Consider the following 14,755-nt stretch of genomic DNA (forward strand, 5'->3'; position numbering starts at 1 on the left):
TTACAAAGTTAGCATATTACATCTAGGATAGTCAAATCTTACTGCTAAATTTGACCAGTGCTAGATTTTGCATGATGGGTAACCATCACTGCAGTATTTCACATCTCTTCATGTTCATTATATTGGGACAACAAGATTACTTGTTGAGGGCTTTGAGGGAGTTGTGCTGATTACTGTTAAGAGTGTATTAAATTTATTTAAAAATGTATAAAATTGATTGATGAAGTTGACATTATTAATGTCAACAGGAGCAGGATTTTGCTGTATACGAAATGTTGAATGTGGCAAATCGGAATTTGGAGAAATTGTTGCCTTAATCCTAATCACCTTTAGCCAACTGTTTATCATCCTAATGCCCTTCTGTTTGATATTTACTTCTTTGGACATTGCTACCTCACTCCTTTTGCAAATCCATGTTAGCACTGATGTCATAAAGTAAGCAGAATGAATGTGTGAAATTGCTTGTAAAATTATCAAATGAAATGAATAGCAAATACGATGACTTTTTTTTTTAAGTTGAATAAGGAAACTGTCAGCAATGATGCACTCTCGTAATGCTTACTAGAGCTGAACAGTATATATAAAAAGCTGTGCAAGAGCTAGGCAGATCTCAGGATCCTCAAGGCTTCCCATAGTTCCAGGAGAGAAAGGAGCAGATCCTTCTCCAGCTGCTACGTATCACTTCAAAGTACCGGAAGGTAAGATTTATAGGAACTGTTAGTACAATTTGTTTGGGAAGGCTGAGTGCATTGTTCGAATTGTATTGTCCAAAGTTTGCAATACAGGCACAAGATCTTTCGATATATTGTTTTCTTCTGCAGTTGTACTGATTAATGTTTGGAGTTAATGACTAGCCATCATAATTTAAATCTTTTTTAGTCTACTCAATTGGTCCAGCAGAGAATGATCCCAAAATGGCAAATCAACTGCTAGGGTTACAAAAGCAAGATTAAACCTGAAATCATGGAAGACATGCATTGTAGTCAGATTTTAAATGTGAGATACATAATTATTGATTTTTATATTTTTATCTGCTTTAGTATCTCCTTTAGAGAAATTTGATGAGTCTGATTTTAAAAATTAGATTCAGTCCGTATAGATACTTCCTAAATATCATTAACAGGGATTAAATTAGTAGAATACATGCAAAATAAGTGGGTTTCTGTAGACATTCATTTAAAACTGTCCAAGACAGATTGCCACTCCATTGCCCTACTTTTATATTAGTTTGTCTCAAGCAACTGTTATTTTCATATCACTGTAGGTTCTCAGATGGACATTTTATAGCACGTAATAAAAAATTAAAACCTTTCAATAGTTACTGTGATTATTATATAAAATTTAATTCAGATTTCTGTCCTATTACAGAATTCCTTAGACTTAGAACCATTATATTTCACAGAACTGTCCACAAGGCATTTTATAGCATGGTGTGTAAGTTTGATGTAAAGTATACATATACGCTGAAAAAGTAATCTCTTAATGATTTGAAATCATTGCTATCTGCAAACATTGTCATATCAATATAAACCTATTTTTTGCTCTTACATTTTTATTTTTTATTCTTTCAATTTATTTTTGAACACATTCCTTGTTTTGTTGAGGTAACTCTGTAGCTTGTACTTTTAGACTGGAAATGGATCCAAATCTGACTTTTGAAAAGTTCTTTGTTATAAACTCAATGAGATTTACCTAGTACAGATTGCACACACTGTACAAAGACATCTGCAGTAAAATATATCAGAAAAATTAGCAAAATCAGGTATATCAAGGAAATAATATCTCCTTTCTAATTTCAAATGCAAAATGCATGCCACAGGAGTCAATATTTTCAGCACTAAAACTTTCTGATCAATATTTGAGAAACATATTTGTTACATGCTTTCTCATGGTACAAATTCAGTTATGCTGTTTTTCATCTCCAATCAAAAAAAAATTAGAAACATTTAAATTAGCCTAATAAGCATAGAACCAAAAATTTTCATTTAAGATCAGCCTTAGTTTTCTGGCATCTTGGCAATGAGATTGCCTGGGTTTTTTTCAGTATCTTGTAGTGACCTAAACCACTGGAAGCAAATAAAACCTTTCTTCTGATCTGGAAATTAATTAATTAACAGGAAAAAAATAAGCAAATATCCTTTTGCTGATCATCTCTTTTTCTCTACAAAATGTGTTTGTGTGACCAAGAATAAAATAACAGTTTACTGATTAAATACTGTAGTTTCTTTAACTTATAGAAAACAAATAGCTGTTGCTAGTGTGGTTTACCAATAGCAAGCATGAAACATTGAACATACAAAAACAATTCTAGATTTTAAGAGAACATATCTAACAGAAGTTTAATAACTGGGCAGTGCTTTTCAAAAATGCTTGTTTTACCATTGTCAGGATTCTCTAACCTGAAAATTGTATTAATTTCCAAAAACTGCATTTATACCTCTCTCTTTTTACTTATCTCCCCTGATTTTGATTCTGAAAAATCTAGACAGAAGCTAAACATGCATTTAATGTTAAACACATTCTTTAGTCCTAATATCGCAATGGGACTGTTCACATCTGAAAGCTGTGTGGGACTGGGGCATAAGAGTTAGGTCCAAGATATGTTGAAATCACTGAAAATCTGTTTCCTAATTGCAGTGGGCTTTGAATGTATATTTCTAAATTTTATATTCAAGAAGAGTTTTTGGTATCTGATACTATTTAAAACAGACTGGATTTAATGACTGGGCTTCTTTCATTGCAGCTCAGTGACTTTATACCTAAACTGCATCATGATCTAACAATACCAGAGTCAGCTGTAACCAATGTAGCTTGTTTTGTTAGTTATTCAGGTTACTGAAAGTGTACCAAAATGCAAATGTATCATTAAGCAGGACAAATAGCCAGATTCCGTGTAGTGCCTAGGTTAACTCGTTCACAGCTAAATCAGCTAGCATGGGTGTCACTACATTCCAGTGAAAGCAGTTTTATGATGACAACAGAGACATCTCCCAAAGAATAAGGCAGTTTTTGTCCTGTTGTACTAAGCCTGTGAAATATGAAATGATGCATTCTTTGAGATAAACATTGGATGTCAGTGTTGCACCAGCAAATTACAGCTCCAAAGAAACAGTGAAAGAGTCCAATACTATAGTTAGGGTTATAAATAGGGCTGAATGATTCCATGGCCACTGTAGTATTTGTTGGTACTAAAGGCAGGGTATGTTGAGGTCTAGGAACGAAATCTCATGTATCAGGCCATTACAGAAGCCAGAAAAGCATTAATCTCCATACACACCATCAAAAAATGGGTAATACTGGCAGTGGCTTCTAGTGGAGACAGGGAAGTGGACTCCATTACTTAATGGTGCAGTCTACCAGATCTTATATTCATCATCTTATTTTCCTGGTTTTGGCTAAGAATGAACGTAACTGTTTTGATTCTGACATTGAGGTATTATAGTATAATATTTAGATTTCATTAAGATCCATTAAGAGTCTCTTAAAAATTAGGCCTCACAAAATACCAGCAAGCAATATATTCTTCCTAACTACTGAGAAAATGCCCACCAAGTGTCAAGCTGTTAATAGCAGGGAGCAAGCCGTGTGTAAATTACTACAGATTCACAGAATGGAGTTACAATTTATACCACCTGAAATCTACCATAAGACACATTCCAGTTTCATGTATGCGTAATTCCTCCAGCTTCCCCTACAGTACATGACTTTGTAGGCACATGTGGAAAGTACCTATTCTCTAGCAATCATTGCTCTAGCCAAAAATATATATATTTCTCTTTGGAAAAATAAAACCTCATCATGGCAGCCTGAATTACTGAATGCGTATGTTTATTTAAACAAATATAAGCAGGGTATTTAATGAAGCTTTACTACAAGCTAATCATGAACCATTTATATTAAAATTGCTACATTATCCACTCAGAGGCTTCAGTTAGATTGCTGGGTTCCAAAGAATCTTCAGTTTTGTTACTTTTCATCTCCAACTATTAGTCATTCCTTAACTAATAGAAGAAATGGAAAGATTCTGCAAAAAGTCTGCTCTGAAACTGGGGGAGAATATTGGAGCAGAGTAGAACCCCTACAGCAGCAAGGATTTTGATGCAAGAGTAGGCTTTTTTGGAGCTATTAATATAGCCCTGCATTTGTACTGCTCAGTGCAGAGCCAGCTGAATCCCAAGGCAGAGAAATCTGCACCTTCTTTACACGTCATTCCTTCATAACTTTGGTTTGGCTTCCTCCAGGTCATAGCATATTTAAATTCAGCCTATTGTGGCAAGGCATTGCAATAGAGAGAGAATAAATACGTTTTCTCTCAGACTGCCTTGTGTTATAATTGATGGAATTTAAATAAATAAAACCAGTAGAGTTGAAGGATGTAATTCAGTGCAGATTAACTTTAGTGGGGATGGTGTCTTTTGGCTGGGTCTTACTTTGCCACCTACCACGTTATTTCAGCGCACTCATCTTTCCTATCTGCCTTTGCTTTTCGGACTGTAATATAAATTTTCATAGGAAATTGTCAAGGATGGCAGAATGGCTCTTTCGTATGCACAAACAAGTATCAGTTGAAGTGCATAATGAAATATTTCCAGTGCCATTTTTACTGATGTGAACTCATTGCAACTTCTGTTGCTTTACAGCAGATTAATATTGTGATGTGTACTGATTTTAAAGTTTGGATGAATGAGCATTTATTGTTCAGTATTCAAGGAACAAGCTTTTATTCACTGAATGACTGGCATATTTATTTGTCACAATCAAAAGCACCTAACCAAATTTTAAACACATTTCCTTTTCTATACAGTGATTCCATAAAGTTAAATGATCCAAAACAATTAAAAATACACAATATATAGTGGATTTTTTTTAAGTAGATTCCCTCTCATTTCCATTCACACAGATGTCCTCAATGCAAAGCATTTTTGAGTCTATTAGCCATCAGCTGCTCATGCTCCTTTTTACATGGGGTTTTATGAGCCTCAAATGATTAGGGTTTCTTTGTCCAACAGAGTTTGTGCTGTAGGGGATTGTGTGTCAACAGACAAATAATAATGCATTAAATAATGAAAATTTTAGCACACATAATTAGAGGAATAGAGAATGTCTTACTTCACTTGGCGACTTTCAGTAAAAGTTATAACTGAACTACCTGCGTGAATAATCAGCCACCAGTTCAAGTGAGGGAATCACAGCTTCAGTGTGAATCACCAAAACTTTTGTACAGACTGTAGTACTCTAATTTACATTGAATAATACATTAAAATTAGTGAGGCTGTTGAGGTTGTTAGAGTGCTCATGATGAGGAAACATATAATGATCTAACCATTTCTCTTACATCATTGCAGCCGACAGAATGACCTGTAACAGTAAGAATTACACCTGGAAGAGAACATTTTCTGCCTTAATTTCTTAACATTAAGACAAAGTATATACCCATATGGTAGTGGTGGACTATAATGGAAGTGCTTAAACTGAAATAGAGTATTATATCAAAAATGCAACAAGCAAAACTTGAGTATATCATATTCATTGTGAATTGTTAAGCCAGTGTGTGGTTTCGTTTTTTTTTTTTTTCTGAAATAAGACATTTACTCCAGAGGGCTACGGCTGCAGTATATGTTATCTCAAACCATTTTTTTTAAGGCGGGAGGAAGAGTTGAAAGGGAAGAATAAGTTACTGATGTGGCAGTATTCTCCACAGAGATTTACTTTGTTTTTCTCTAGTAAATAAGCTAGAAAAAAATAAAAGCCACACCAATACCCTAGTTTTGCACTGCAACAATATTAGAAAAACAGATTTAGTACTTGCTGTCAATAGAACCCAGAACAAAGAAGATAAGAACCTTTATCCTACTATTAGGAAACTGAGGATGCAGTTTCTCTGCTCTCACCTTGAAAGTCTAGTAGTAAAGCCTAGAACAGAGACAATGTCTTCTGAATGCCTCCTCAAAGTACTATGTAGTCTCCTTCCAATTGCACAGGCTCTCAATACCTTCAAGTTTAGATCAGCGTTAAGGATGTTTCTTTATTGATATAATTGATTCTGAGGTATATAAAGACGATTACATTTTTTCTTTGTTACTTTATTTGTGTTTTGACAGGCAATGAAAATGAAAACTGTTTATTTTGTTGCTGGGCTGCTTTTAATGATAGTTCAAGGCAGCTGGCAAAATCCTCTTCAGGATACAGAGGAGAAATCAAGGTAAATACTTTAGATCAAACTTCTACAAACTCTTGGTGTGAAGTTTGTTTTCTTATCATTCAAAGCAAAGCACACTATGACATAATGTTATACTTTTTTATACTGTTATACAGTACTTAACCTACCACTGGAATTGGCAAAAGTTTTTGATATTGTGAGGTACAGCCCAGAAGTTTTTGGTTATCTCAAGCAATAGCTGACTTGGTTATCCAAGAAGAGCTTGTAATTGTGCAGTATCCAGTCTGCTATATTGATTCATTTTACCAGCCAGCTAATGATCACTAATAGGCCATTTGTTCTTACCTTGTCTGAATAAAAAATTATATTTTGAAAGGAAAGTCAGTGTAGAATGTTCTGTAGCTAGTACCATTTAACAAGTTGTAAATTTTTCATAGATCATACAAAGCTTCCCAGTCTGAACCGTTAGATGAATCTAGACAACTGAATGAAGTGAAACGTCATTCACAAGGCACATTCACCAGTGACTATAGCAAGTACTTGGACACTAGACGAGCTCAGGATTTTGTGCAATGGTTAATGAGTACTAAAAGAAATGGGTAAGCATTTTGATTATCTTGCTATAAATCTCCATATAGAGAAAACAGCCAAAAATCTAGTATCTGACTGAATTCAGTTTGCTTGATTTCTGCTTCCAATTGCTGAACCACATATAATCCTCAAATGAGTAGAATATGAATTATTTATATATAGTGTTAATGTGTTATTAGAAATGTGGATATCTGCAAAATCAGTCAAAAGAATTTGGATAAATCAAGTGCAGTATCAGTATATTATTTGATATGCCTTCTATCATGAGACTGTACCTCAGCCTGATTGAGACTATTGTCTCAGTGAATGAAACTCAATAGGAATAATATATGTAAATACAAGATAAAGGTCTAGGCTGCTGGACGTTAATAAAACTTTTTTATCTACAGCTAATCTAATCCTGAAGTTTCATTTGTGAAAAGGGAGCTAAGATTTAAGCTTTGTTGGCTGCTGGATAGTTTACTGGTTTCACAAGTATACTGTTAAGATATGAGCGAGCATGTTTTTTGAAGATATGCTTTGCTTAAACACAAGCTACCAAGCTGTGAACAGCTGAGGTGTAATTGCTGGTAATTTTATGCCCTGTGCTATGGAGAAGATCTGTCCACAGAATCCATTCATCTATTATGTTAATGCTTTTAAATCCCAGTGAAAAATCTTAAAATGTAAACTAACAATTTCTGGATATTGTTAGCCCAAAACTATATGTAATATTCATCTTTCAGTCGTGGTTGTTTATAATGATATTGAAATAATATCCAGTAGAATATTATCATCTCATGTATCCTTCACAATGCATTGATAATAACGATCTAATGATTGTGGAATTCTGCTACAGACAACAAGGACAGGAGGACAAAGAAAATGACGAATTCCCGGACCAGCTCTCAAGGTATTCTAATTGCTAGACTTGTAACTCGGAAAAGATTCAAGCTAGTTTCTGTTAAGCAAGAAAGAAAATAGCTAGTGTTCTTTACAGTGGTATCATTATCCAAGCAGTATCTGTCAAAATAAATTATCCTGCACCTACTTTTTGCAAGCAAAGTAAATATCTCTATGTTATTTATTCCTGCAACGGTATTCTATAGCCACGTGCAACTTGATTTCCAAAATGGCTTCACAGAATGCAACAGGCTGAGAACAATAAATTTCAGGAGAGGACATTTTAAGTAATAAAGAAGTGGAGAGAACAAGATAAAAAGGAAAAGTTGGTACAGAAGAAGGTTGAAGAAAAAAAAAGTCATTATGTTGAGGGAAAGAAAACTAGTAAGAAGACTCTAATGAAGGGAAAATGGCCAGGCACCAAGATGGGGAGAACAGAGAAAAGATGATCCAATGCTCAGTCCTCAGCGCTCGATCCTATTTTATATAAATTGTTCATAATAGAAAAGGAAATGGAGAACACAAAAGCTGCTGGAGGCCAAAATTTTGTTTCCTGACAGTGTTTTGGGGAGGAGATGAGAGGTTGGAAATTTGGAACAAGCAAAGCAAAAATCCACTGAGTGGTTTTGCAAAATAGATTGAAATACCTATATTCATTCTTCCTTTTGTCAGAAATACCAAAGAGGGCAACCTGGATCACAAAGATCGTTCTGTTCAAAACAGTGTCAAAATCAATACCAAATATGTGAAAAATTTCAGCTTCAATGAAATAGCATATCTCAACAAAACTAACATTTCATCAAAAATGTTCCAAACAACTCTAGTTAGCAAGCTGATGAAAAGTGCAGATGGTACTAAATTGAGAGGAATGGTGAAATCCCAAGAAGACAGAAAAATAATAGAAAGGGCTAGAGGCATTTGCAAATTGGGCAGAAAGTAGCTAATTCTGAAATACAAATGCAAGCAAAATTATCTGGGGAAAATATTCAAAAATGCATCTTATTCTCATTGCAACTTGTCTTCCAAAGGGCCTGTGTTATATGATTTTGCTCTAAATTGGAGAAAGAAGCACAATGGGGGAAAAGAAGGCAATTGTCCTTCTCTATAAGCTGCAGGTGACCGGGTCTGAAATTGTTCCAAGATTATCACTTGGTCAGAATGGTGGTTAAAAGCATGTTTGCGGAACAATCCAAAATGCAAAAGAAAGTAAAATGAAAAGGAGTTAAGCTGGAACAGTTTGGCTAAGCAATTAGGAATATGAAGGCAGGAGGAGCAGCGATTCAATGGAAATATTTTGGTTGGCAGAACAAGTGGTAACTAAAAGTAAGTACGTCTGTAGAATATAACCTAGTCTGTTGAGCAGAGCTAATTAATCTAGCAGAAGACCATTCCAGTGCAGCTATATTTGCCTTTAGCACCTGATCTACTTTGTTCAGAAATAAATCAGGTCTCTCTGCACAACCGTGTTTTGCACAGCACAGAAAATGCCTTCAGAAATTAAAGATGAAAATACTGAGAGTAATTTGAGACGGAAAGACATCCATGTTCCCTAATAAAAAATGCTAATCTGGTGGGAAATAGTAATTGGTGAAGACAAAAAGAAGAGAAAACATTAAAAAATAATACAGTCAGACCCTAGAGTATTTTTCTTCTTTCAGCAATGGGATCTCCAAGCGTCATGCTGAATTTGAGAGACATGCAGAGGGCACCTACACCAGTGATATCACCTCTTATTTGGAAGGTCAAGCTGCCAAAGAGTTCATTGCTTGGTTAGTGAATGGACGAGGAAGAAGAGAGTAAGAATCCCTCCATTCCTATTATTAAATTTTGCCTTGCTTTTGGGGTTAGCAATCAAGTCTGATGAAATCTTGATGTGTATTTGATCATTCTTGCTGTACTTCATGTTTTTCTTTTGTAATAGAAGATATTCTGTGGGTGTTAGACTACCATTTTAAAGTATTAAGTTCAAATACAGACTGAAACAAACCTGTTCAGCATGCTGTTACACTCTATAAGGTCAAGTTATATGTAAGGTCAACATATCTAAAACTAAACCAGACCTTCCTCTAACTACCGCCTTTCCCCCTTCACATAAAATTGCTTACAGTCTCCTTAACCACCATTGAGATGACTCAAGTCAGTGTCATCTTAAATTCCTTTCAGCCAATCTTTTCCTCTGCAATATTTCCAAAATTAAGTTTTTGCTCCTGTCCCTGCCACCACGGCTGTACCCCATGCTTTCGTGACCATACTCAACATTTACTGATGACTACTTCTCCTCTTCCTATCTTCAACAGTCTCCTTAAGTCGCTGCTGCCAAAATAACCATCATTTCCTATAACCATTTTCCTTTCTAATACACATCTTCTTTTGCTGTGTTCAAGGTTTCTCAGACTCCATGCTCCACTGTTTTGCCTTACGCTTCTAATTTCTTTCATTCATAACATCCATACTTCTCCATGCACTCATGGCAGATTTCTCAAACCTGTTCTCTTCATCTGCTCTCTCATGACTTTATACCTTCATTCATGAAAGTTCTACGCTTGGAATGCTCTTACCTTTAATCTTCTCCAGGCACCTTCTATCTCATAATATTTCCAGCTCTGCATGGCTTAGCAGCTGCACCATGCACAAGCAATCGCCCCTTTTAACTGTTCTGTACTTATTTGCACCTTTAGACTGTAAGCTCTTCGGGGCAGGGATTTCAGTTCATCCTCAGATTATATATTCTACCAGCTGTAAAGTACTTTGTAAATCTCTCTCACTATATAAATATAATAAATAATGACAACAATAAAATATAATCTTTAAGACAAGATTGTGTGTTGTAGTCAAGGAAGAGTAAATAGGTAAAAGTAAATTATGGAAATGACTATTTCCTGAAAAAACAGAGTTAAATGAATGATGTCAGCTATAAAGAGAAGGGAAAGGTTTTTGCCACTTCACAGCAATGTTTGGATTTGCAGGTTTTTTTGTCATGCTTTATTTTCATGAGCAGAAATAGGTATTTTAGTATTTGTAAGAAAGAGAGATTACAACCTAGCTGTGATGAACTGAGCTTAGAAACCTGGATGGACAACTAAATGTAGACCAGCCTCCCTGCTTCTCAATATTTAGTAGTATTTGCAGTCAAACTGGTATACAGATTTCCCTGGAAGAGCTTAATGGCCATACTAAATTATTGCATGAAAAGACGCCATACTAAATTATTGCATTCTGCCTGTCACTGGTCATAAAGTACAGTGTTCTTCAGTATCAGCCCCCCTTACTGGAATTGATTAAAATCTCCCTATATTTGATGGGATGAAACAAGAGAGGAAAACTTTCTAAATCAGGCTCCTGATACAATGGTTTTCCAGTGGTCAAAAAGGGACAGAGCCAAGAATCAGGATCTGATTCCAAATCTAAAATGCTAATGTTTTAGTAGGGTTATTAAAAAAAAAAGAAGAGTTACTGCTCTTAATGTCTAAATGTTTATGCAAAACAATTTTAAGTATAAAACTAGGACCTTGTATGTCCGATTAAGAGAGTAAACAACTGTATAAAAATTTGGCTATAGTATTTTACAGTATTTTTAAAATAATGAACCTTAGTAAATCTACTGTGAATTTTATTGTTGCCTAGTCCACTTGGCATAGAGGGTGCAGACTGAGGTATGTTTTGGTATGTTTGGCTTTTTCAGAAAATGCTTGAGAGGAATTTAGGCTCGCCTAAAGGAAAAGTCTCTACCTAGTAAAGGGAGTCTTCCATCCTGCCTTTTATTGTTAAAAAAATGTATCAGAAGGTGTTAAATTATAACACCTTATGTTTGGCTTATATTGAGCCAAAACATCAGGCTCAAACTTCCACTCCTCACAACCACCAGAAACGTGCCATGCATTAGATTCTATAATGAAGTCCTTTTAAGCAGTTTGTTTATTTTGATCTACAAATTCTTTGATAATTTCTTCCCTTTGAAGTTTCCCAGAAAAAGCTCTTGTGGCCGAAGAAATGGGCCGAAGACATGCAGACGGCACTTTCACGAGTGATATCAACAAAATCCTTGATGACATGGCTGCCAAAGAGTTTTTAAAATGGCTGATTAACACAAAAGTTACCCAAAGGTGCCTGAATTTTGATGATGCTCATTCTTAATATACTAGGTGGTTAAATGTACTTGTCACATGTAGAGAAAATAGAGCTCATTTTTCTCTATCAACGTATCTATAAATGTATTACAAACTTTATGTTATAGACAGTGCTGAACAAGGATAGCACAGAAATCATCCCAAGTACAGTCTCTATTTTGCATCAGTGGTGAACCTATTAAATAGTTTCCTGTTTAACTTGAGGGGAGCTTTGTCACTGAATGCTACCAGAATAGAGATCATATTAAAGTACTGAGAAATAAAACTCTCATTTACATGAGCATTATAAAATCAGAAATATTTATTGATAATATGATACTAAATTGATTATTTTTTAAAACCGTGATGTCTAAATTCTGGCTTGTAGTTAGGGAATAGGGTGTTGTAATCTGAGTTCCTGATGGCTAACTATTTAAAATCTCTGCTTTAGTTTGCCTAGGCAAATGTTGTTGGAAAAACATTTTCTAACCAAGCTTTGTGAGTGGGTTATGAATTAAGGATTGTTTGTTAACATTAGCAAAAAGTTTCAAAAATAATAAAATGCTAGCTAAAGACACATGTGAGTGACCAGATTTTCCAGAATGTTGGATGCCTATTCTGAAAATTAGATTACTTTTAGTCTTTTGAAGACTGAAGCACCCAAAATCACTACTTGATTTTAGAAATCTAAAACAATAAATGCTACCTCAGAAAATTTCGATGCTGTAATTAATTATAGTTTTGATTAACGTTTTAATATTTTTTGTGTGTTTGTAGTTCAGCATTGAAACAAATAATTTAAGAAAAACATCTATTAGAAACTATTAAAAAGCTTTTCCTTTAGAAATAGTTGTCTTCAGCCTGTTATTGAAGAGAGGTATTGAGGGGTTTATGGAACTAACATCTGCTAACTCTTAACCAGAAAAAAATATGTTCTGCACGTATTTCATGAAGCTTAAGAAATTTATAATATGTCCTAATTATTGCTTCTTCTTTTTTCCAGGGACCTTTCGGGAGAATACCAGTAAAAAAAAACAAAATAAAAATGGGATAAATGAAGATCCTCACTGCATCAACTGCCAGCTATTGAGAGATCTGTATTTTGTCATTTACATTGGGTGTAGCATAAAGCTATGTCACCTTGCATGCCAGGAAATAATTGTACTATAGTTTAGTGTTGCCAGAGGATTATATATGTGAAAAATCTATTGTCTAAGGGACAGCCACCTTAATAGTTTTAAGACTATGAGAGTTCCACATCTTCATATTTTCCATTTATTAGAACCAAAATAAGTCTGTTTATATTTAATCATGAAATTATTTTTCTATGAAGTTGACTTTACATAGAAATGATTCACTCACCAATTATATTCATTATTTGGAAGGGGCTGGCGGTTACAAATGTCTGAGAAGTGAATATCCCTCTTGAAACCTTTGTTATAAAAAGGCTAAGCTTTAAGGATATTACATGATAGCCTTAAATAAATTTTTTCAAGCTTCTTTTCTGTTGACTTTTCATGTGTATTCCCCTTACGCCTGTCTGAAGCATATGTTAGCGTCACTGAGAACTTTGAATTGGTTTGTTTGGAATGATACAAATCAATACAAATCAATATGTTGTTTTGTGACATTTTCTCCATAATGATTTTCAAAAAAGAGCTTTGAGAATTTTGTATTATCTTGAATTGAAAAAGAAATCATGCAAGATAAGGTTGAAGTTAGAGGGGGAAGCAAGACTGGACAGACAGCTAATCTTCATTAGCACAAATTACTGTTTCCTAGCAAAAGCAGGAGGACAGCTTTGAAAATCATTAAGTGGTATGTACTCCATTAATAGTGGAACACATATTTTCTTCAACTTTTATATAAGATTGCCACTCAAGTGGCCCTGGAGCCACTCTAATTGTGTTGCATTCTTTTCTTCTTTCTTCCTCTGAAAACTACTTTGTCTGTCATCTCTTGAATTTAGCAGCATTGTACAGTAACTCATAAGCACAACTGTGATTTCATTATGTCTCTGCCATTATGTTCATGGAACATTTGGCTTGACGCTCTTAGTGTTTCTAGCAATACAAGTGTATTATATTCTCAGTTGGCCAAGACATGTTTTTGTGGGTATGGTACTAATTACAGCTGTTAAATAGCCTCAGATGCCGTTATGCACCTTTTTGTGTGACTCCTCAAGCCCCCTTTTCTTCACTTGCTATAATGGCTATAGATGAAGTATCTATATTAAATTGACCCAAAGGGCAAGTGGTTTAAGAGAATGCCATTGGGCTTGGCAAGTAAGTATCTAGTAGAAGTTGATGTGTTGCAGAAGAGTTGTCAGATCAGAATTGGAACTTGTAACTTACACTAGTATTAGCTTAGTATAGTATTAGTATTAGAGTATTAGTATTAGAAATTAGTGTTAGAAATAGCTAGCATTATTTTGTGTCACATTTTTTTTGCAAAAGAATCCAAAATTTTCACTAATGGTCTGGAATTTGTGGAAAAATAAGATTAGATTACCCTCCCAGTTTGCTACAGGGACAATATTCTGTAATTTCAGATCAGTATTGATCATTCCCAACTTGGCATCTAGAACAGCTTTTGGACAGTCACATGCAGCTTTTCTAATATCCCAACTTTAAAAAGAAATAAAATTCAATAGAACTTTGCTCTAAAAAAACCCTAAATTCATAGTATCCAAAATGCCACTGGAGATTAAAAAGAGGGGGAAAAAAGGATGCATAGCTGCAGTGTTTATTTAACCTCACTTGCACAGAGTGTTTTGGTCCCAGGGGCTTCTGGAACTGAAAAAGATAGCTATTCAGGTATGTACAACTGGATCTATGTGGTAATTACAGAGTAAATGCTTTTCAAATTGATAACTCCTAACAGCATCAGAGATTTATCCCAGGGCAATTATATTAGTACATGAAGGAAACACTAAGGTACATATAACAAGGCTTTACTGTGGGGCAGGTACAATGTTCTTTATGTACAGTGGAGGTTTCAGTTGATTTTAATGGAA

At 34.8% G+C, this 14,755-nt stretch overlaps 1 protein-coding gene across 1 annotated transcript; it reads left to right on the plus strand.

Annotated features, from left to right (window-relative positions):
- The first annotated feature begins 593 nt into the window (after positions 1-593).
- GCG (glucagon) lies at positions 594-13,239 on the plus strand. Its single transcript, XM_009676148.2, has 7 exons — positions 594-698; positions 6,102-6,202; positions 6,598-6,759; positions 7,590-7,643; positions 9,292-9,429; positions 11,593-11,736; positions 12,743-13,239. Exons 2-7 carry the CDS (start codon positions 6,105-6,107, stop codon positions 12,765-12,767), a joined length of 621 nt encoding a protein of 206 aa, XP_009674443.1. The 5' UTR covers positions 594-698; positions 6,102-6,104; the 3' UTR covers positions 12,768-13,239.
- Positions 13,240-14,755: the final 1,516 nt, after the last annotated feature.

The sequence above is a fragment of the Struthio camelus genome, chromosome 6 (assembly GCF_040807025.1).
Source record: "Struthio camelus isolate bStrCam1 chromosome 6, bStrCam1.hap1, whole genome shotgun sequence".
NCBI lineage: Eukaryota > Metazoa > Chordata > Aves > Struthioniformes > Struthionidae > Struthio > Struthio camelus.

What these genes read in the sequence shown, in the direction of transcription:
- GCG (XM_009676148.2), top strand. Translation starts at nt 6,105, where the DNA reads ATGAAAATGAAAACTGTTTATTTTGTTGCTGGGCTGCTTTTAATGATA. An exon ending in AATGGACGAGGAAGAAGAGA is followed by an intron (nt 9,430 to 11,592) that starts GTAAGAATCCCT and finishes TTCCCTTTGAAG; the next exon opens with TTTCCCAGAAAAAGCTCTTG. An exon ending in AACACAAAAGTTACCCAAAG is followed by an intron (nt 11,737 to 12,742) that starts GTGCCTGAATTT and finishes TCTTTTTTCCAG; the next exon opens with GGACCTTTCGGGAGAATACC.